This window comes from Bison bison, unplaced genomic scaffold (genome assembly GCF_000754665.1).
Source record: "Bison bison bison isolate TAMUID 2011002044 unplaced genomic scaffold, Bison_UMD1.0 scf7180017864304, whole genome shotgun sequence".
Classification (NCBI taxonomy): Eukaryota; Metazoa; Chordata; class Mammalia; order Artiodactyla; family Bovidae; genus Bison; species Bison bison.
In genome coordinates, this window is record NW_011494876.1 from 2160921 (window position 1) to 2183939 (window position 23019).

General features: G+C 40.4%; 1 protein-coding gene across 3 annotated transcripts in view; it reads left to right on the forward strand.

Moving 5' to 3' along the window:
• Positions 1-23019, forward strand: part of ADAMTS9 (ADAM metallopeptidase with thrombospondin type 1 motif, 9) — a 163607-nt gene that overhangs the window by 55591 nt on the left and 84997 nt on the right. For all 3 annotated transcript variants that reach the window (XM_010851525.1, XM_010851526.1, XM_010851527.1), the window contains 10 exons: positions 879-1060; positions 1150-1286; positions 2958-3075; positions 3325-3420; positions 13663-13829; positions 13920-14049; positions 14608-14734; positions 19315-19525; positions 20009-20173; positions 21970-22134. In XM_010851525.1, coding sequence (XP_010849827.1) covers positions 879-1060; positions 1150-1286; positions 2958-3075; positions 3325-3420; positions 13663-13829; positions 13920-14049; positions 14608-14734; positions 19315-19525; positions 20009-20173; positions 21970-22134 — 1498 coding nt within the window. The remainder of the gene's footprint in view (positions 1-878; positions 1061-1149; positions 1287-2957; positions 3076-3324; positions 3421-13662; positions 13830-13919; positions 14050-14607; positions 14735-19314; positions 19526-20008; positions 20174-21969; positions 22135-23019) is intronic.

Here is a 23019-nt window from a genome sequence, read left to right on the forward strand (position 1 = left end):
AGAGTAGCTACAGTATCCAGGCTGCTCTAGCTGTGGGTGGGTGAGTCTGATTTCCTCTGATTCTGTGATCTTCCCGTTTCCGTGATGCACTTGGCAAGCTGTTGACCGTTGGGAGATGGGTTATATAATTTACTCTCTGGGTCACATCTGGAAAATCCATGAGCGGGGTTGCATGCTGAGATTAAATTGTTCTGTGGTGCTTTGTAAGGCATCCTCCACACTCTTGTCACACACAAGTTAATGAAACCAGTACACTCTCTCCTGCTTCTCCTATTAAGTTTAGTCAAAATATGAGCACATCCTATTCCATCTTATTTGTAAAACAAAACAAAAAACAGTAGTCATGCAGGGAGAGAGAGAAAGAGAGAAGAGGGAAAGAAATAAATGGAAATGGAATGGGGCAAGTTTTAGGATGGTCACCCACGAGAATACCATGGTACAGAGGTAGACAGGAGCATTCCACGTATTCATTTGTACCTTTTCTCCTTCTGTGTCTTTAAAGGAATGTGGATGTTCAGGGCATGGAGGACAGAAAATGACCTGATAGACCCCCGGTTTTATATTTCAGACTTTAAGTTAAATGCTCTCTCATTTTATCCTGAAAACTGCCTTCCCTTATCAGAATGGTACTTTCCCATTCTACACATGGAAGGGTTGAGGCTTGCAGACATTCAGTGACTTGCCCAGGGTTAAACACTTAATGATGTTGAAGGCAGAGTACAAACCCAGATCCCCAGAGCGCTCGTCCTGGCCACTGTCACTGACTACTTCACATTTGCCTCCCTCCAAGACAGGAAGCCACATTATAACATAAAATATTATAATACATTAGAGAAATACAGTATAATACAGCCTGTGTGTTCTTTACCTTTCATCAGGCCCAGAAATGGTGGCAAGTATTGTGTAGGGCGCAGAATGAAATTTAAGTCCTGCAACACAGAGCCGTGTCCCAAGCAGAAGCGAGACTTCCGAGATGAACAGTGTGCTCACTTTGACGGAAAGCATTTCAACATCAACGGTCTGCATCCGAACGTGCGCTGGGTCCCAAAATACAGTGGAAGTAAGTTCATCTGGGGAGGTGCCCACGGCTGCAGGCTGGCACAGGGTCCAGGCACGAAAGTCACGTCGCATGGTGTTTCTCCTGTCTAGTTTTGATGAAGGACCGCTGCAAGCTGTTCTGCAGGGTGGCAGGGAGCACAGCCTACTATCAGCTCCGTGACAGAGTGATAGATGGAACGCCGTGTGGCCAGGACACCAATGACATCTGTGTCCAAGGCCTGTGCCGGGTGAGTCCCAGATGGCGCTCTCTTCACTGTGTTGTCCTGCTGCCAAACTGTCACGTGTAGCTTCCTCAACACAATAGCAGCTGCTTGTGTCTGTGCGTTGTCTCCAGGGCAGTGGTTCTCAAAGTGGGGTCCTCAGACCAGCTTGAGCACCATCTGATTCTCTTTCTTTTCTTTGTTTTATTTTATTTGATTTTTTAAAATTGCAGTGTAATTGATTTACAATGTTGTACTAGTTTCAGGTGTACAGCACAGTGGTTCAATTACATTTATCTGTATGTATACATATATATATATATATATCCTTTCTGTTCTCTTATTAGTTGTTACAAAACATTGAGTATAGTTCCCTGTGCTTGGGCTATATAGTAGGTCCTTATTGATTATGTATTTTATGTACAGTACTGTATATCTGTTAATCCCAAACTCCTAATTTATCCCTCCCAGCACTACGTGATTCTGATGCATGCCAAAGTTTGAGAACCACTGCCCTACATTTTTCTGACACTCTCTGTGGGGGCCTGCAAGAAACTTCCCTGTGAGGAGATTATAATCGACACTATACACAACTTCTTTACCTTAACCATTGTGCATAAGGTTAAACCCAAAAGCTTCCTGACAGCAAGTTTTAGAAATTGAATAACACATCTGGCTGATAGTAAAGCATCAAAGCACTGATTTCTTGAGGTTTGGCACTGTTTTCCTGTTCTCATCAGTCAGAAATCATTTCTTACACAGCCAGTCTCTGGGATGATGCATTTGTTCCTTACAAGCAGTCCAGGGCACACTGGAGCTCCTCATTGGTAGGACTTGATGGAAGAGTCTCTGAGCTTCACCCAACTCCTGACCACAGCTACAGTGAGGACTTCCTTGTCACTCCATGCTAGAGCAAAACATGGAGTTTCTCCTCAGAGACTGGTTCATTCGAAGGAGCAAAATAGATGAGAATGTGAACTCTGACCTCCTGGTCTTCTGGTGGTTGCCACTGATGTTTGCAGACTCTTGTGTACTCTGCTGCATTGTGTTAAGATAGGAAGACACTGAAGAGGCCACTTGGAACCCGAGGCCTCAACCTGGCAGCCTGCAGTCATGCTTTAGTCCTCCATTCATAGCCAGTGTTTAAACATAGGGGATTTCACATAAAATCAGATTTTCAATATCTTGGAAAATTGAGAAATGTCAACACTAGCCTTGTTTCTGCATGGCAGCAGTAGCCTGGATTAGACAAGGACTGCTACCTTAAGATGGGGTGTGAGCTGTTCAATGCGATAGCTCTCAGCCACTCCTTAATTTTTTTTTTTTTTTCATTCCTGAGCTGTTTTTCCACATTTACTTTACTTACTTGTAGGCCAGTGCTTCTCAAACTTTGATCTCTAGATGAAGCACCTAAGGATCTTATTTACATGCCAGGAAATATACTCTGACTCAGTGAATCTGGGTGGGGCCTAAGATTCTGCATGCCCAACATCATTTGGGATGCTCATGGCTGCTGGTCCAAGGACCACATTTTCCCATAACAGGGATAAAGACTATTTGAGTTCACCACGCTTAAAAGTTTACAGAGACTTTAAGTTCTTGTCGTTTGGAATGCCCCTCTTTCAAAGAAACACATTATCTAAGAATTTTAACCTCTCTAATACTTACCATGTATTTCAACTGTTTTCTTTTTAAAAGCAAGCTGGATGCGATCATGTTTTAAACTCAAAAGCCCGGAGAGATAAATGTGGGGTTTGTGGTGGCGATAATTCTTCATGCAAAACAGTGGCAGGAACATTTAACACAGTACATTATGGTAAGAATTTGTTCCTAAGAACTGTGAGAAGAAAAATAGTCAAACTGTTAACATTATTAACCACATGTAATATGTAAAAGTATTTGTGTGAAACATAAAATCAGTCTTGTTAAGGTATATTACCCATCTGGCTATAAGACGCCTAACAGTGAGAATTCTGATATATTCCTTTGTCGCCACCCTTTACACCATGCTTAGAGAAAATGAACCAGTCTGTGGAATGCTCAGTTTCTGCTCAATTCTTTTCAGGTTACAACGTTGTGGTCCTAATTCCAGCTGGTGCTACCAATATCGATGTGCGGCAGCACAGTTTCTCAGGGAAATCAGAGGATGATAACTACTTAGGTGAGATGGGTGCCCCTGCCTTTTGTAGGAATTCTGGTTCCATTTCCCTATACCATGTGGAGAGCTTTCAGATTTCATATATTTTCATAAAAGACGTTGATTTTGAAACTCATTATTTTATATTCCTTCATACATCATACCCTCAGTATATTGATTTAAGAGTCGTGTAGTTACACTAGTCAATATCAAGGAATTGACTCTGGATCTTAGAAAATAGAAATGCCCCAAATCAAATTTTGAAAACACTAGCCTTTTAAGTTTAGCATAAAATCATTGCTGTCTTTGAGTCATTAAAAAAAAAAAAAAAATCTGTCCTTTGAGTAACTGACATGCCAGTGTTTTCATAAAGGTGTTACTTAACTTAATGAATAGCAGACCACAGGTGGACTTATTCAATATTTCATTATGCCTGATCATTCCAAAAGGTTCTATACTGGCAATATTTTTCTTAGGTCATTACTAACATGGCCCATCTTGCTATTCTGTAGATTCTCCATCCTTCTCTCACCATGGCCAGGATCATGATTAATTCAAATTTATTCCTGTTTTCTAACCACAACTCACCAGGAACTTTGTGTTCTTTTTTTTTTTTTTAAGTTGGTGGCTCATCCCAGTTCCACTTCAATTTATTATTTTGTAAACTTTCATAAGTGATTAGGAAATTCGCCCAATCATTTTTAATTTAAAAAAAGAACATGGGGAGTGGGATAATGACAGAAAAGGATTGAGCTAGTCACTTAGCACAACCAGACTCTTCTTAGCTGTGAAAAACAGCAGGAGTTGCACTTAGATCTAGAAGAAATCAGGGCAGTCTTGCTGGGCTGCCAATTTTTAAAAGAAATGAATGGACTTTCTTATAATGCCTAGGCAGGGACTCTACTTATCCATCTTGAATACAGCCTCTATAGAGGCTCTACAACAAATTCCTCTGTTGTAGCATTTTCTGCAATGTCTCATTGTTCATTCAGTCAGCCACTTATTTAATATGTGCCAGGTCCTGTTCTAGGCATGATAAACAAACTGAACAAAAACATTAACAAATAAAAATCTCTGTCTTCTTAGAACTTACTTTTTAGTGGGAAGAGATAGATGATAAAACAATAACTTAATAGATAAGCAAACTATATTCTGTTAGAAGGTCATAAGTAAAATTAGAAAATAGAGGAAATTGGGATACTGAGGGTGGAGCAGGAACAGTAGAATTGAAAATACTTGAATTGTAGCAAGTGATAACGGATATCTGGGGAAGAGCATTCTAGGCAGAGGGAATAACCAGTATGAAACCCTTAAAAGCGTAATGCGTCTAATTTGTTTCAAGGATAGAGGGATGCCAGTGTGGCTGGAGCTGTGTAAGCACAGAGGAGAGTCCCAGATGAGTTTAAACACGTATCAGGACTAAATCAGAGAGGACCATATATAACTGTTGAAAGAACTTGTATTGTAAGAGACAAGGGTAGCTACTGGATATTTTGAACCAAGGACTAGCATGATGCAGTCATATTTACATTTTCAAAAGAGTACCCTACTTGTTACACTGAGAATGGCGGGATGGTCGGGGGGAAGGCTAAACAGGGTAGAAACAGAAAGACTGGTTAGGAAGTTACTGAAATAATCAAAGAGTTGCTAGCAGTTTGGCCCCAAATGGGAATAGTATAATTGGCATATAAAATAGTCAAATTAGTCAAAATCTGGATATCTTTTGAGGGTGGAGCCATCATGACTAGTGGGTGGATTGAATATGGTATGTGAGTCAAAGAGAAGGCTCAAGGGTGACTCCACAGTTTTGACCTGAGTAGCTGGAAGAATGGAGTCACTATCAATTCAGATGAGACTTGTTTCTTATATATTTATGTGACCACTAGTGTTTTAGGATCAGAAGCTGTGATTTTGTATCTTTAGCTCAAGATATAAAGCCTTTACATAATATGAACTGAGTACATGATGGCTGAGTTATTGAATAACCATCGTTCACTCTATCTTTACTGAGTATCTTTAATGGGGATGGAATTATGATGGAAATATATAAACTCTTCCTTCTTTTATTTGTTTATCTTTCTTTCTTTATTTTTGGGTGTGCTGGGTCTTTGTTGCTGTAAGGACTCTTCTTTAGCTGTTGAGAGTGGGGGACTACTAGTTAGGGTGCATAGGCTTCTTATTGCCGTGGCTGCTTCTTGTTGCAGAACACAGGCTCAGCACGAGGACTTCAGTAGGTGTGGCATGTGTGGGCTCAGTAGTTGTGCCTCCTGGGCTGTGGAGCACAGGCTCTATAGTTGTGGCTCACAGGTTTAGTTGCTCTGCAGCATATGGGATCTGCCTGAATCAGGGATCAAACCCATGTCTCCTGCACTGGCAGGGAGATTCTTTACCATTGAGCCAGCAGGGAAACCCTCCTTCTTTTAAGCATGCATGCTAAGTTGCTTTAGTCATGTCCAACTCTGTGCAACCCTATGGACTAGTCAGACAGGTTCCCCTGTCTATGGGATTCTCCAAGCAAGAATACCGGAGTGGGTTGCCATTTCCTTCTCCACTTCTTCTTTTAAGAAAGACTATTAAATCTTTCTTGGAATCAGTTCTCAGTGGTCACATCAGCTTTTCCACACCCTAAATACTCAAAGGAGTGGTGCCTTTTAAAACAGTTAACAAAGTTCTTGGGGATCCTTTTCAAATTATTTTTGGGGAATCCCACATTTTTCCTTCAACCACTGTACCAAATGGGTCAGGCATTTTTCTTCGTGGACTGGGTTATAAATTAGGGCCTATGATTGCTGTGGTCTCACTACTTCCTAATTAAATCCAGCAGCATTGCATGTAGCTTCCTTTATTGGTTAATTTCCTGAGAGCCAAATGCCATGTTGAGCCGTTCCTTTCTTCTCCTCAAAAAGGAGAAGGATTCTCCAGTGTTCTTCTCCTTCTGGGGAAAAATACCCTTTTAAGCAGTGGCCTCAGTTCAATTCATCAGCCAGGTTGGGCACCTAAATTAGGGAGGACCTTCTGATATCCTTTTATGTCTCACTAGAGGTTTCTTAATCTCCTTGTAAAGAATAAAATTAAAGAAGATTTGTCATCTGGGAAGGGCAGTTTGAAGTAGTCATGGCTCTCTAATGGAATATTATGGGGAAGTTACCTGTTGGTCAAAGAACGTCTCTCTGGAAGCAAATGAAAAGTGCAAGCAAAGATGGTACGTCACAGTTCACCGAGTGTGAAGGTTAAGACCTCAGAGCCTTTGAACCTTACAGTGGTTTCTTAACAAGTTAGGAAGAGTATGATGTTGTTATCAAATCTGGCGTGTGTAAATGTTTACTCTCGGTTTGAAGGAAGGCACAGCAAATGCTCTAAGAAGATTTTAAAGCCCCCAGTTGAGTCTTGCTGGAGTCCAGCCCCAGCTGTTTCGTTGCTAAGCAATCATCATTCTTATCCCTCATATTTTTTTTTAAGGTCAGTCAAGGCATACTCTTTTGCATGTGTTGGTGAAGAAGCAATTTCCAGGAGAGAGGGCCTTTGTAGCCTCCCAGCTCTGATGGGTGAAATGGGGGGGAAACCAACCCAGGAAATTAGCTCCCTAATCGCATTAGTGGGAGGTTGGGCAGTAGACGGTTGTTTTCAGGAAACTATTTGTTTCACAAGGTACCGAAGCAGAAAGCCTCTGTGTCAAAGGTCATCCTTTCAACATAGACCCCTCCCTCCAGTTGGGTTAAAGCCAAGTTGCACCCAGTGCTACCATCTTCGTATTTCTTTAGGAGAAAAAAGGAATCATTTCCATAGTGTTTATTTGTCTCCAGGATACTAACATTTGATGAATAGTGTCAGCGGGAAGACAGGAATCGATTCAGTTCAAGATAAAGCAGGAACTCCATTTCACTTGATGACTCCTATCTCCTTTCCTACTCACCATTTGCTGGGATAAAGAGCATGCAGTGAAGGGTGAAATGCCCCAAAGTTAGCATAAGCATGCGAGGAAGCCTGGAGATGTTGGAAAAGGTCCCCAGAATTAACCTAGGATAGATAATTGCTCTTTGAATACAGACAGAACTGGATTACCACTTAATTTACAGAACTGGCCTTGTGACATCTCATTTCCCCCTTTTCAGTGAAGCATCAGCTGGGTAGCTAGCCTTCGACTCCACTTGAAAGCACTGGGTGATTTTGCTGGCAGCACATCCTGCCACTGCCATGCAAGTGCCCACATCAGGAGGCAGCCTTAGGAGGCCTGAGGTGCCACAGAAACAACCTCTTCTCCAACCAGTGACCCATTGAAACTCCTGCATCTTGCATGACTGGTGGGTCTCATGCTGCAGGAGCTGCAGGGAGACGAGGTTGTCAGAGGTTTATACCGATAGGAGAACAGTTATTTGGCTTAAAGCTCTCTGTTCTTCTTGTCACAAATGTCAGGTTCAATCAATCACTTGTTCTTTCGGCGTCGTTGATTGAGCACCTACTATGGGCTGGGATCTTTCTTAGGCTTATACAAGCGCCTTTTTAAGTGTTGACTTTATTTAAAGAGGCTCATGCAATCTAGCAAAATCAACAACTAAATTTTTTTTTTTTTAAATCTGTAGCTAAATGTATTTGCTTTCAATTTGCACGTAAGGTAAAGAATGCCTGAAGTCATTCACTGATTTCATGGACATTTATTGGCTTTCTTCTTGAAAAACTGGTGGTTGACAGGCTCTGGAGATACATTTCCATGATTAGAAGTCACCTGGCCTCAGAAAATATTTTAATAATATTTAAGTCATGCTTTTCTTATCCATAAATTAAGCATCTATAAAAGTGTGATGAGAAGACAGTTCATTTGAAGGCATTTTGATCTGCCAGCTACCAAATCCTATATGCACTTTTTCAAAATTTACAACAATTCTATAAGAAAGCTGGGCTTCCCTGGTGTCTCAGATAGGAAAGAATCTGCCTGCAACATGGGAAACCTGGGTTCAATCCCTGGGTCGGGAAGATCCCCTGGAGAAGGAAATGGCAACCCACTCCAGTACTCTTGCCTGGAGAATTCCATGGACAAAGGGGCCTGGTAGGCTACAGTCCATAGGGTTGCAAAGATTCCAACAGGACTGAGTGACTAACACTCATTTTCACTTTATAAGAAAGCCCTTATCCAGAGGAAGAAACTGAGGCTTAGAGAGGTTGAGAAACTTCCCCGAGGTCACACAAGCAAAGTGGGACGAATTAAAATCCTTATGGGTCTGATTTCAGATATTATACCTTTAACCACTTCAGTTTATTGCCTCCACATAGAAAAATGTATAGCTGACCTGGGGATGAACATGACTGGAAGTCAAGGTTTATTGGTGGGAGTGAATGGTGAGGTTGGAAGAATAGGTCAAGATAAGAGAGTGATGCTGAGGAGTTTGAACAACATTCTGTTGGTAGTAGGGACAATCAAATGATTTTGAATCAAAAAGAAACCAAGATCTTGGATTACCTTTTTTAAAAGATTGTGTTTTTAAAGGCTTTGTTTCCTGTGTCACCACTGTCTTCCCAACCATTTCAAGTGAAGGCATCTTACTGTTCCCTCAGGGCCAAGATAAGGCTTATTTATAAGGGTAGAAATTCTGGTAGGTGAAGCACTGCTTTAGGGACCAAATTTGATGCAGTTCATTCTTGAGCCTGCAAAGAATAGTCTTTGCATCCATATAGTGCCCAGTGGGGTGAACTCTGTGAGGTTCCCGTGTCTACAAAAACAAGAGCCCTGCTGCCACTGAGGCACAGAGTCTATTAAGAGCTACATCACAGCCTTCATTCATTTCTACATAAAAGTACGATATCTAATTTCCCTAAATCCTCTCAACTGCTTCTACATATGCATTGCTTCTGGTCTGCATGGCAAAAGACAACGCATCTCCTGCATCAGTGAAAGACATGTTAGGATGTGGCAGGTGCCTGGGAGAGCTTGGCTTCTTCCCAGAACCGAGACAGATGTCACTAATGATGCTGAGACATGATGCTGAAAAGAAATCCTGTTCTCCATAGTTTCTTGAGTGACTAGTACCAGATGATTCACATTGGTGTCTGGGAAGAAACCTATTTGCCAACTCTGAGTTAAGTTTCCACATTCCTTTTATTCACCTAAATATTTACGTGGCCTGTGTGTTTTAAAGGTTCCCTCCCTGCTGAGATATGCTAATTGTGTACAACTTACAAAAGAGAAGGGGCCTCTTCCTAGTATTTTGTTTAGAGCTCAAATGTTTTGTAGTTCTGCTTTCTTGAATACTTCTTACATGTCAGGCTCAAAACATGGAATAGTTCATTATTCAAAGAGCAGTTGTACTGGAAAAAAAAAAAAGTGGTACTTAAAAATTTTTGTAGTAACTAAAAGTGAAAGTTAGTTGCACAATCGTGTCCAGCTCTTTGCGATCCCATGGTCTGTAGCCTGCCAGCCTCCTCTGTCCTTGGAATTCTCCAGGCACGAGTATTGGAGTGGGTTGCCATTTCCTTCTCCAGGGGATCTTTCCAACCCTGGCATCAAACCCAGGTTTCCTACACTGCAGGCAGATTCTTTACCAACTGAGCTAATAACTACTAGGGAGAAAATATGATTGGGATATTATTTGATTTTTTTTCATGATATAATTGGGATTTTGTCTTGAGAAATTAAAAAGTATGAAAATAAATTTTATTTTTTTCTTACGTTCAACAAAATTACATTTTGATTTTAATTATGCTCAGGTTTTTAGAATGGAGAATATGTCAGTGGATAAATATTTTTGCCTAAGTTTTTTAGTCAAGTTATATGACATCAGAGTGGTACATTCTTTGCTTAAAGTTTGAGCTCAACAGTAAAATCTGAAAAGGAGTCATTTTTTAAAAAGCTTCCTGAGATTTTTTTAATTTACTTTCCCAACAATCTCTCTTGACATTTGGAGAACTAAATTATTCCTTCTGAAGCAGCTGTCATCTCATCTTCTTTGTCCATTTTCTTTCCTTTTCTTAAATGTCTGACTGGTCTAACTCTGTCATGTTCTCAGTTGGCCAGTGTTTTGGCACTTGACTCAAGCTGTTCTCTAACATTACTTTTTCAGCTTCACTGATTATTTCATCTTTTGCAATATTTGCAGTAGATTCATTCATTCTCCCCCCCTAAAAAAAACCCTATTTTTTGAGCATTCTACCATGTGTTCTTTCAGAAGCTGAGATATAACTATGAACAAAACAGTCCAAAAATCCTCGCTTACATTCTTTTTCTGGGAGAGTAGAGAGAGCATAAACAAAGTGCTATGGAGAAAAATTAAGCTAGGAATTGTATAAGAAGTTTGGATGGAAGGGGTTTGAAGGTTAAAAACAATGATCCAGGTAGGCTTTACCATGCAACAAATTATCTCATGATCTAGTGACTTAGAATAACAAGTGTAAACAGTATACAAGTTTCCATGTGTCAGGGATCTGGCAGCAGCATAGTGCTTCTGGCTTGTGGTCTCTCCTGAAGTGGCTGTGAAGACTTCAGTTAGGGCTGTGATTCTATCTGAAATGGGGCTAGCAGGTCCCCTTACTGGATGCTTCACTTAATTGCTCTTGGCAGAAGGCTTTGGTTCCTTGCTGCCTTTTGCAGAAGGCTTCTCAGTGGAACTGCTTGAATATCTTAACAACTCAGCAGCTGGCTTCTCCCAAAGCCAGAGATTCAAGGAAGAGCAAGGTGGAGCCCTAATGCCTTAGACCTAGCCTTGGACATCACAGTATCCTAGTGATTATAGTCAGTGCAACTCAATGTGGGAGGGGACAGCACAGGGTGTAAATATAGAAGGCAAGGATTGTTGGGGCCATATTGGAGGCTGACTACCTCAGTGGGTCTTGCCAAAGAATTGATATTTGAGCATCATAGTGGTCATGGATTTTCAATTTCAACATCTGTCAAAACGGGACAACAAAGATTCAATAGGTTCAACTATTGAATGAAATATAAAGAGTTGTTTGGGTGGGAACCAGTTTTATAAATGTTCATTTCATTAATAATATATTTTTAAATCATACACTTTCTTTTTTTTAATTGAGGTAACTTTGGAAAAATGGTTTGGGTTCTCAAGATCATGGCTGAAATTCTGGAACAGGAACTATGAGGTCTCTGTGTTTATGTGTTCATATGTGTCTGTATGTGTTTTATAGATGTGTGATATTGCCAAAAGTTAATTCATAAAGGAGCTCTATTTAATTGACTTAAAGGAAATTAAATACTCAAAAATAATCAAAAATACAAAATAATCAGGTCAGAATAAATTTCAGGCTCATGTTATCTGAAAAATGTTCAGGACAAAATTGATACCTGGTATTGAATGTGGTTTAAGCTTTTTGGTGTGAGAAAACTAAGATCATGGCATCTGGTCCCATAACTTCATGGCAAATAGATGGGGAAATAGTGGAAATAGTGGCTAACTTTATTTTTCTGGGCTCTAATATCACTGCAGATGGTGATTGCAGCCATGAAATTAAAAGACGCTTACTCCTTGGAAGGAAAGTTATGACCAACCTAGATAGCATATTCAAAAGCAGAGACATTACTTTGCCAACAAAGGTCTGTCTAGTCAAGGCTATGGTTTTTCCAGTGGTCATGTATGGATGTGAGAGTTGGACCATAAAGAAAGCTGACCTCTGAAGAATTGATGCTTTTGAACTGTGGTGTTGGAGAAGACTCTTGTGAGTCCCTTGGACTGCAAGGAGATCCAACCAGTGCATCCTAAAGCAGATCAGTCCTGGGTGTTCATTGGAAGGACTGATGTTGAAGCTGAAACTCTAATACTTTGGCCACCTGATGCGAAGAGCTAACTCATTTGAAAAGACCCTGATGCTGGGAAAGATTGAGAGCAGGAGGAGAAGGGGATGACAGAGGATAAGATGGTTGGATGGCATGACTGACTCAATGGACATGAGTTTGGGTAAACTCCGGGAGTTGGTGATGAGCAGGGAGGGCTGGCCTGCTGCAGTTCATGGGGTTGCAAAGAGTCAGACACAACTGAGTGACTGACCTGAACTGAACTGAACCTAGAGAAATATTATTTTCTGTTCTGTTAGTTCACAGTCAGATGATAACTTGGGTATATTTAAATGTTTGGGTATATTTGTTGTGTTTGACATTATTATCAGAATAGCATTCTTATCATTCTTAGGTAAGGTAAGGTAAGGTGAAGTTACCAGGAGTTGGTGATGGACAGGGAGGCCTGGCATGCTGCGGTTCATGGGGTCGCAAAGAGTTGTACATGACTGAGCGACCGAACTGAACTGAAGTATAGGCAAAGAGTTATACATGATCAGGATTTTCTAAGATTGAATTAAATTTAGTTGGGTAAATTGATTTTGTTAGGAATGGGCTAAGACAAGACTGGATTTGATTTCTCTCTCCAAAGTATTCTTGAAATGCTACTTTGACAAACAGATTGAGATGAATTTCTTCACCTGTAAGTGATTTGTATTTGCTTTTGAGATCTTCCCTGATAGCTCAGGTGGTAAAGAATCTGCTTGCAGTGCAGGAGACCCCAGTTTGATCCCTGGGTCGGGAAAATCTGCTGGAGAAGGAATAGGCTACCCACCCCAGTATTCTTGGGCTTTCCTTGTGGCTCAGCTGGTAAAGAATCCACCTGCAATGTGGGAGACTTGGGTTCAATCCTTGGGTTGGGAAGATCCCCTTGAGAAGGAAAAGACTACTCACTCCAGTATTCTGGCTTGGAGAATTTCATGAACTACAGTCCATGGGGTCGCAAAGAGTTGGACACGACTGAGCGACTTTCACAATGTTGGCTTCTAATATTATGTAAGTTTCACATGTACAACATTATATTTCTACTTGTGTATATACTACAGCATACTCACTACAAAAAATTTAGTTTCCATCCATCACCATCCAGTTGATCTCCTTACTCTTTTTGCCCTACCCCTGGCCACCCCTGCCAGTTCTCCTCTGGTAACCACATTCATTAGTTCCATCTGTAACCCTGTAACTGCAGGGCTTGTATCACAAACCCCAGTCTAATTAGCACTCTTGTATTATATCTCAGCTAATTTTCAAAGGCACCATGAAGGGTGGGTGTCTTTATCTCCACTTTAGAGATAAAGAAATCAAGACCAAGTGTAGGAAAGTGATGTCCCAAGGCCACATACTTGGGAAGTGGCAAAGCTCGGATTTGAGTCTGTGTGTGCCTGACTGAAAAGTCCACATTCTTCACATTCTATCGGCCTATCAGTGTGTTCTTTCATTTTGCAAACAGAAAAATGGCAACAAATCAATGATTTCTCTTTTCTCACCACCAGCTTTATCAAGCAGTAAAGGTGAATTCTTGCTCAATGGAGACTTTGTTGTCACGATGTCCAAAAGGGAAATCCGTATTGGGAATGCTGTGATAGAATACAGCGGGTCCGACAACGTTGTGGAAAGAATCAACTCCACAGGTCGCATTGAACAAGAACTTCTGCTTCAGGTAAAAAGAGCCATGAGCCCATGCCCCTTTTCTAATTCCATGAGTTGCCAGGCCCACATCCATCCTCTCCATTTTCTCTACGCATTCCAGGTATTGTCGGTGGGAAAGTTATACAACCCCGATGTGCGCTATTCTTTCAATATTCCCATTGAAGACAAACCCCAACAGTTTTACTGGAACAGTCATGGACCCTGGCAAGCATGCAGCAAACCCTGCCAAGGTATCTACTTCTAGGTTGAGTTCAAGGGATTTGATGTGTTTTTTAATTCTTTATTTCTTTCTTTTTTGTGGAGGCAGTTCTGTCTGCATCCATTTTCTAATCTTTCTCTACCTCTGTCTGGTCACTTTGGGCTGGCAAGTTGAACTATTTAAGGGATTTAGGACATGTTTGGTTTCCTCACCATGTGTGAAGCCAAACAAAATCAGCTCTGCCAAATTGATTTTACACAGACATAAATTTAGTAGTCATATTATGTGCAATTTATCTGGTTTCCTTTTGTCTAATTTATGAGTTGGCAAACTACAGACAGTGGGCCAAATTCAAGTCACTTCCTGCTTTTATAAATAAAGTATTATTGGAACACAATTTTTTACATACGTAAGTGGCTGCTTATGCCCTATAACAAGAGTTTAGTAGTTGCAATAGAGATCATATGGCCCACAAAACCAAATATATTGACTATCTAACCCTTTACAGAAAATGTTTGCCAGTCTCTGGTCTAAATAGTTGATGGAATAGGTTACTTTGTCTGAAAAATATTTTTTCCTCCTTGCTTAGGGGAGCGGAAACGAAAACCTATTTGCACCAGGGAATCTGATCAGCTTACAGTTTCTGATCAAAGATGTGATCGACTGCCTCAGCCGGCACCCATTACTGAACCTTGTGGCACAGACTGTGACCTGAGGTGAGGCCAGTGTTTCCTCATGGTCTTTATTACTGAGTTGTGAAGGTATTGCAAGGAGCAGGTGGGATATTAGTCTTAGGCCCCTTTCTTGTGTTTCAGTGAAATAAGCTTTAGTCAATTTTCCATCCCTCTGAAACTGATTATCTAAGACATATGCCTGCAGATTTCTTGTTCTTTTCCTAAGAATTAAAAAAATAGCTAATAGAGTATGGCAGCTGCCCAAGAAAGTTCTCATTGGACCCTCACAACTTGCTGCATAGGTATTATTATGACTGAGTTACACTGAATGCAAAAGTTTGTGATTTTTTTTTAAGTTTGTATTTTTTTCTGTTTGAAAGACTACAGAAAAGGAGAACCTCATCCATCAAAGTACCTTTAATAGTCAGTATCCACCCAGAATGTTTATCACCAGTATAAGAAGTTTTATATACATGAATGTTGCAATGCACTAAGGTAGTCATGGAAAGAACTAGAGGAGGATTTATATACAGATAGCAACCTGCTCCAGTACTCTTGCCTAGTAAATCCCATGGACGGAGGAGCGTGGTAAGCTATAGTCCATGGGGTCGCAAAGAGTCGGACACGACTGAGCGACTTAACTTTTCACTTTCATGCAGACAGTTCAATATTTAAGAAAAGTATGAAATTTTAGGCTGCAAATGGTGAGTGAGTAGAGAATTATAAAGTTTTTCTATTTTCCTGCAATTGACCATGTCATGTTTGAATGTTCACCAGCCTAGGGTTTGCATTGTATAGTCTACATGTCAGTTAAATGCAGGTAAGATAAGCTGGTGCTTGTCCTCCTTTCAGAGAAGAAATTACCAGCAGGGAATAGTTTGGGAAATTGTTAAGGTCCCATCATTCATAAATAGCAAAATGAACACAGAAATATTTAGAAAATAGTGATATTCAATATCACTGAACCTAAAAAATGCCAAGTCCTATCAAGTGGTATTGTCAGCTCCTAGGGCTGGAGTAAAGATTATTAAGTACCCTCAAGGCTCTGAGAGAAGAGAGGAGTGCTGTGATTAGCTAGTTATGTCTGGCAGTATTACGTTAGGCAGTATTAATTCGTTTTGAGTTATGTTCGTATAAACTGATTGCTTCAGTCAGTGGAGTTAAATTAGTTAAATTAGACTTAAAGTCAATTTTCAAAAAATAATTAGCTAATTGCTGAACTGCAGTAATCACTAAAACAGGGAAAAAAGATTGAGTTGGTAAATAGATTGCTTGATTTAACCTTATTAAATTGGGAAAGATGATATAAGATTAGCCTTATTTCAAATTATCACTGAAAATAATAATAATTAACTAGTATTAATTAGTACTGTGAATATCATTCAGCAGTAGAGTCGACCATTTACTAAGAACCATATTTAAACATTATGTTTTGATTCCTTGCTTGGGAGGATCCCCTTGAGGGGAAAATGGCAACCCACTCCAGTATTCTTGCCTGGAAAATTCCATGGACAGAGGTGCCTGGTTGGCTACAGTCCTTGGGGTCACAAAGATTCAGACACAACTGAAGTGACTGAGCAAGCACGAATTATCCTAATATTTGTATATTAATTGTTATATAATCTTAATTAACATCCTACTTATTTATATATCCTATAAAATTAATACATTAATTCCTCAAACAGCACAGTGGTGTAAGTAGTATTATTATCTCCACTTCAGAAATAAGGAAAACAGAGTCTGAGAGAGGTATGTCAAAGGTGATATTCTAAATTCCCCATTTGGAGAAAGGTACCTTTTTTCCTTTTTTAATACTAACTTAAAAAAACTAAAAACCTAAACTCTCCTGATACCAAAGGAGACGAGTAGCTCAGGGAACAGGCTTGAATGATGATGGCACCTCTGGCTGATTAAAGAAGAGGAAGTGAAGGAATTTTAGCCTTGCTTTTTGGTACAAATATCTATGGTAGAAGTGACACACCTTGAGGATAATAATTTAGAAATAAAAAGAAAAAATTGTAAGTTTACTGCTAGTTTTCACAGCCTTATAACTAGACAGGTACATGCTCACGTCTTAAGTAGAAGATCATGTTTGTTTTTTGGCTGCACTACAAGGCTTTTGGGATCTTAGTTCCTCAACCAGGACTAGAACCCAGGCCCTCAGCAGTGAGAGCAGAGTACTAACCAGTGGACCATCTGGGAATTCCCTCGAAGATCATGTTCATTTGTCAGCATTCAAATGCATATCTTGCTGGTGTTTACAGATTGTTGGAAGCATAAAATTATCCACTGAAAAATATGCAAATGCAGAAACAAGTTCAAATAAGCATTACTGTCTTCTCTCTGTCAACCTGAAAATTGCTATTAATTTATACTAATTGTTGCCAAGTATCTGTGTGCAAAATGGAAAAATAGTAGAGAGGATTGCACTGGTTGCTGAAACTCTTAGTTTTCCCCAAAACATTTTTATGGAACACTAGTTCAGCAAGATGATCCAGAGCAAACCAGCACGTGAGAAGAATTACTGTCTTCTCTACTATGTGAAGATTTGTAGCTTGGATTAGCGATTTGAGGGCCCTGAGAAGTTCTGCAATCGAAGAACCTACTTATATCAGTAGTTTCTCAAATTATTTAATGCCACAATGCCCCACACACCCACAGAGAAATACAGTTTTTTTTTTGTTCCCATTTATTAACAAACACTTTGCCTTTCTGCAATATAAATTGTCACATGACATGAATGAATGAATTCAAAACACTGAAGGTGAGATGACTTTCCAGGTGAGAATAAATTAAGTGAGTAATAGCATTTTGAGACCTTTCCTAAGGCAGTACTGTGACCTTTCCACAGACTACATTCTCTGCCCGAATTCCGGGGATTGTGTGAATATCAGGGAAACTCTAGTACACTGTTCCGAGTCCAAGCTGCTAGTGTGCTTTCTTGTGGGGAAGGGAGGAGGATTCCTGCCTCCCTTTTCCAGGATGGAAAATAACCTTTCCACAAGGAAGTGATGATGAAGGCAAAGAGAAGGTAACCAGGAATCAAAGGGCAGATGGAAGTTCCAGATGCCTCTGTTGAACTGGTCCATGTTTCTTGGCTCACTTCCTTAGGGAAGTGAGAGTTTGCCCAGATTAAACTTTGACAGGATGAGATAAAGCACTGTTGTACAATCCCCATATAACATTTTCCGGTTAGAACAAATCCTCCAAATACTATGCCACTCTCATAGAACATCTCAGTAGCCCACTTTATATGCCAAATGTAGAAGTGGGTCAACTCTGACCTACTTTTGAGCATTTGTGAGAAATTCCAAGATAAGCGTGTGTCCAGTGCTTCTCTTTTCTTCCTGAGTGTAGATGGGAGAACTCTTAGAGCTTTGGTATTTGACAAACCACCGAGTTTCTGAGAAGGAGAAAGTTAATGATCAAGAGTGAAATCATCCTTTTGGGATTGCTAAATTTGATCAGCGTAACATGTCTCAAGCTCATTTATTTAGACTGTTCTATTCAAGTAGTTTTTTTTTTTCTTTTTAAAGCACTAGCCCCATTGCTGGAGTGTTAAAAGAGCTACTTGATTTATCAGTACATACTGAGTACCTCCTGTGTGCCAAGAAAGGCTTATTATATGTGCTATGATACAAAGTTGACAAAAGTTTGTAGACTCAAATCTAATTTTAAAAGTGAATAATTGTGGGGCTAGAAGGGATAGATAGGTGGAGCACAGAGGATTTTTAGGTCCATGTGATACTATAATGGTGGATATGTTTCACTATGCATATGTCCAACCCATGGAATATATAGCATCAAGAGTGAACTCTAAGGAAAACTGTCGATTTCAGTGATAATGATGTGTCAACAAAGGTCCATCAGAGTGACAAATGTACATTCTGGTGGGGGTGTGTTGATAATCAGGAGGCTGTGCATCTGTGGGAGCAGGGGTGTATAGGGGCAGGGGTGTGGGGAAATCTCTGTACCTTCCTCTCAGTTTTGTCATGGAACCTAAAACTGCTCTAAAAACAGTAGTCTTTAAAAAACAGGTAATTGAGTTATATATATGGCCCATACAATCTTTATTCACCAAGTAAAGTTTATGATACTTGAATTTCAGTTATAGTTCCAATTAAGTATTTAATTAATGGCAATCCATTCCTTTATTAATTCATAGAATGTCCATTGAGCATTTTCCAGCACGTGGCCACCTAGAAGTTTCTGAGGGAATGTTTCCAACAGTTGTTCGTTCTCTGTTAAAAAGTAGCCTACTTGACAAACAAAATGCTGGGTTGCATGAGTCTTTTAAATATAAAATTGTTCTGTTTTTTTGCTCTGTTGAATTCCATTTTTTTTTTCTTTTTAGTTGCTTGAATTTCAGATTGACTGTATTGGGGGAGAATCTTCATAAAGATAGAACCTCTGACTGTCATTTTGTGACTTTCATGCATGTTGGCAGTGATGAAAAATACATGGAAATGTTGGATTCAAACTGAATTTCAGTGACTGACTGTGGTTTTGGGTTCATGGTATTTAAGGAAGAAAACAGAATTCAGCTCTTCTACCAGTTGAGTCTAGATAAGACATATATATTTAACAGTAATACTGGTTTCTCCCCCATGATTTGTGCACAGGTGGCACGTGGCCAGCAGGAGTGAATGTAGTGCCCAGTGTGGTCTGGGTTACCGCACATTAGACATCTACTGTGCCAAGTACAGCAGGCTAGATGGGAAGACTGAGAAGGTTGATGACAGCTTTTGCAGCAGTCACCCCAAACCAAGCAACCAGGAAAAATGCTCAGGAGAATGTAATACTGGTGGCTGGCGCTATTCAGCTTGGACTGAAGTAAGTTGGTTCTCATTCAGAGAGTCTTCTTGGATGTTAAATCTGATTAGTTGATGATGACTCCTTACAGAGCTGCATTGAGGAAACCTCATTAAGAGTACCATGATTGACTTATAATGCCTGTCCGCATTAAAAATGCAGAAAAGAGTAATACAATCGATCTGTGATGTCTGGTGTGGGCATAGCGTATGGAAAATTGGAAGTGGTGGAACAACTTAGCCAAACACTTTTTTCATATCCCACAGGCCATTTCTGATTTTGTTGTCCTATACCAGTTTGCTAATATTGGCTTTGTTATGAACCTGGTAAATAAATTGATACCATAAATATATACCCCTAAAAAGAACAAGTAGAACTGACCAGGCTTTGTTGGTTAGTTGTTTCCTTAGGATTGGAAGAGACAAGATAGCCCAGCCAGTATCTTGAGCATGCTTGATGAGAAACTTAGCAACACTTTGGCTTCATTTTTTTTTTCCCTTTCAGTGTTCTAAAAGCTGTGATGGTGGAACCCAGAGGAGAAGGGCTATTTGTGTCAACACCCGTAATGATGTACTAGATGACAGCAAATGCACTCATCAAGAGAAAGTCACCATTCAGAAGTGCAGTGAGTTCTCCTGTCCAGAGTGGAAATCAGGAGACTGGTCAGAGGTGAGATGGGAAGGCTGTTAATTCCCCAACAGGTCATCTCTGATGCTCAGTTCTGAGCCTCTCCAGGTCAGTCCAAAGTTAAACCAGCTGCACCGTTCTCCCACCTCCCATTGAAGAAACAACTCTTCTTCCACCCACCCTGTGATTGTCCTACTGGACATGACATGGGTGATCTCAGAGTTGCAGTGGGTTTAGCTGGATCACCCACCATAATAGCTTCTATTGGGGATTTTTGAAGTTCTAGTCCCTCACCTTCTCGCCTCTTTCAGACCTGGCTAAGTTGCTGTAAAGGAAATCAGAGCTTTATTAATTATAAAGCTGCATTGGCTTAGATTTGAAGTTTATAAAAAATGAGATTCCCTAATAGCTTATCTTTGAAATGAGAGAATTGAACCCTAGCAAGTGACCTATTTGATTACCCATCCAGTTGCTAGTGGAAAACTTGGGAAAAAAGAGAAAGGACCAGGCTGAGTGTTCTAGGTTTATGCTTTGCTTATCTCTTATTTGAGGAAGCATATCAAATTGTTTAGCAGGGTGGTCCCGGGACAATAAGAGAAAGAAGATGAAGGCTCTTTCTCAATTTTATAAACAGTGCTAGTATTTCCCAGTGAGATTGTCTCTGAGCAGGTCCCCCCACCCCTGTCCCCCAACGCACCTTCCTTCAGAGGAACACATGGCAGGGGAACAGAAATTGTCTTATTCACTGGGCCAAGTCAGGAATGTGGGGAGAGAGATATTTCTACAGCTTCTGTATCCATTCCCTTATCTCATTCAGGTAAGTGAAATATTAACTGTTTACTTTCAACATTAATTAAAATCTCAGTCTTAAAAGAATACTGTTAATGTCTCTAAATGGCAGAAAAGTAACATTACATGTGATTAACAGTGTCTGTCTCCTGGACAGATTAACAGGAAAGCTAGTGCTTGTGTTTATGTTAAAAGCAGCCTTAGCTTCAATCTCGATCCCATATTTGGTTAAAAAAAAAAAAATGAAAGAAAGCATTAGATTTAAGTTCTACCTAGATAGCTAATACTAGATAAAGTATCATATCAAGTTATGTAACAAACCTTTCCAAAAATAGATAATGAAATAGAGGTGGGAAATACCAAAATATATATTCAGTATGATCCCAATGTTCTATAGCTAAAAGAGGAAGAAAAGAGCAATATTTTAATAACGGTATCTCTAGGTAGATAGTGAGACTTGGGGCTTGTTATAATTTTCTCTTTTATGTTTTTCTGTATTTTTCAAGTTTTCTACAATGAGTGTAGATAACAATGATTATTATATTTAAGGCTCCTTAAATGAACAGGAGCTAAGCACTTCACTTGAGTTTTTCTCATGCAGGTTTCACAATTGCCAGCCGTTAGCACTACTGTATTCCCACTGTACAGCCAAGAAAACTGAAGGACTGGGAGATCACTTAACTTAGTATCGATAGTCAGTTGTATTAGGTTAAAATCCAAGTTAATCTGACTCATAAATTCCCTACCGTTAACTCATATGCTACCAAGCCGTGGATGCTATTTTTTAGAATTTCAGAGCAAGATGCTATGTGACGTTTATGCTGTGCTTGAAACTGGCCCAGAGCCTGGATAAATACCGAGTGAATGAACGAATGAGTGACAGAGCCAAAAGCGTAAGGCCTAATATGTTTACAGATTGCGACAAGAGAGAGAGAAGAATTGCTCTGGGAAAAGAGCACACCTGGTTTTGCTAATCGATGACTAATCCACAAGAACATCAGAGTGCATTGTTCAGAAATGACCCTGACTAGCTGTGCCTTTTCTTACAGTGCTTGGTCACCTGCGGAAAAGGGCATAAGCACCGCCAGGTCTGGTGTCAGTTTGGCGAAGATCGATTCAACGATAGAGTCTGTGACCCTGAGACCAAACCGACCTCCATGCAGACCTGTCAGCAGCCAGAATGTGCGTCCTGGCAGGCGGGTCCCTGGGGACAGGTATTTTGAATGATAAAGTTCTTAACTACATTCTTTCCTTCTTATCTGGAGCAGGCCTGCAGAGGGACATTCCAGTGGCAGGGATTTCACCACTGTAGCATGTGGCATGCGCAGTCCCTCTGTGGCACCAAGTGCTGGAAACCCTGTAACCGTTTTGCTACACTTCTGAGGGTTGTTGCTCCCCTCCGGGAGCTGATCATTCCCTTTCCAGACCCACGTGTGGGTGTTCGCCCTTGGGTTAAAACTGTAGCTTGAGCACACACACATTGGAACAAATTCACAACAGATCTCCTCGTGCCTGGCTGATGCTATCTACTAGCATGCGGCTGTGGGTCTGTAACAGAATGTGATCCAGTGCCAGTGTCTTTGGCAGGAGGGTCTGGGCTGGGATTTGAAAGGGATGTTTTAGCTCCCAGTGTCATGATTCCTAAGCTCACCTCTTAAAAATAAGTCAGGCTTTTCAAACAACATTAATTAGATCAAAGTTTGCAGGCTTCCTCTCTCTTTGAAAGAATCTCTTCCAAGTCCCTATTGTTGGTTTCACAGTCACTTGAACTATTCTGAAAGGAAAGAGTGAGAATCTCCCTTGGGCTTGCATTTAAGAAGTCACGACTCTTAGAATTAAGTCTTTCCTAATATAGAAGCAAAAGCGTTCTGGGTACTATTTAAGTAGCACTCCAAGTTCCCTAGAGAAGCAAAGCAGCTGTTTGCTGTCACTTACGTAATCTCTCTAAGACTGCCTCTCCCTCCACCCAGTCCAACCACAGCCACAGCCTCTTCAGCCCCCTGGCTTATGTCTTCATTTCCAACATGTGTGAAGTGAATGAAAGTAGCTTTATTACTGCACCCTTACAGTTTCTACCATTCACATTGGGGCTCTTCCGA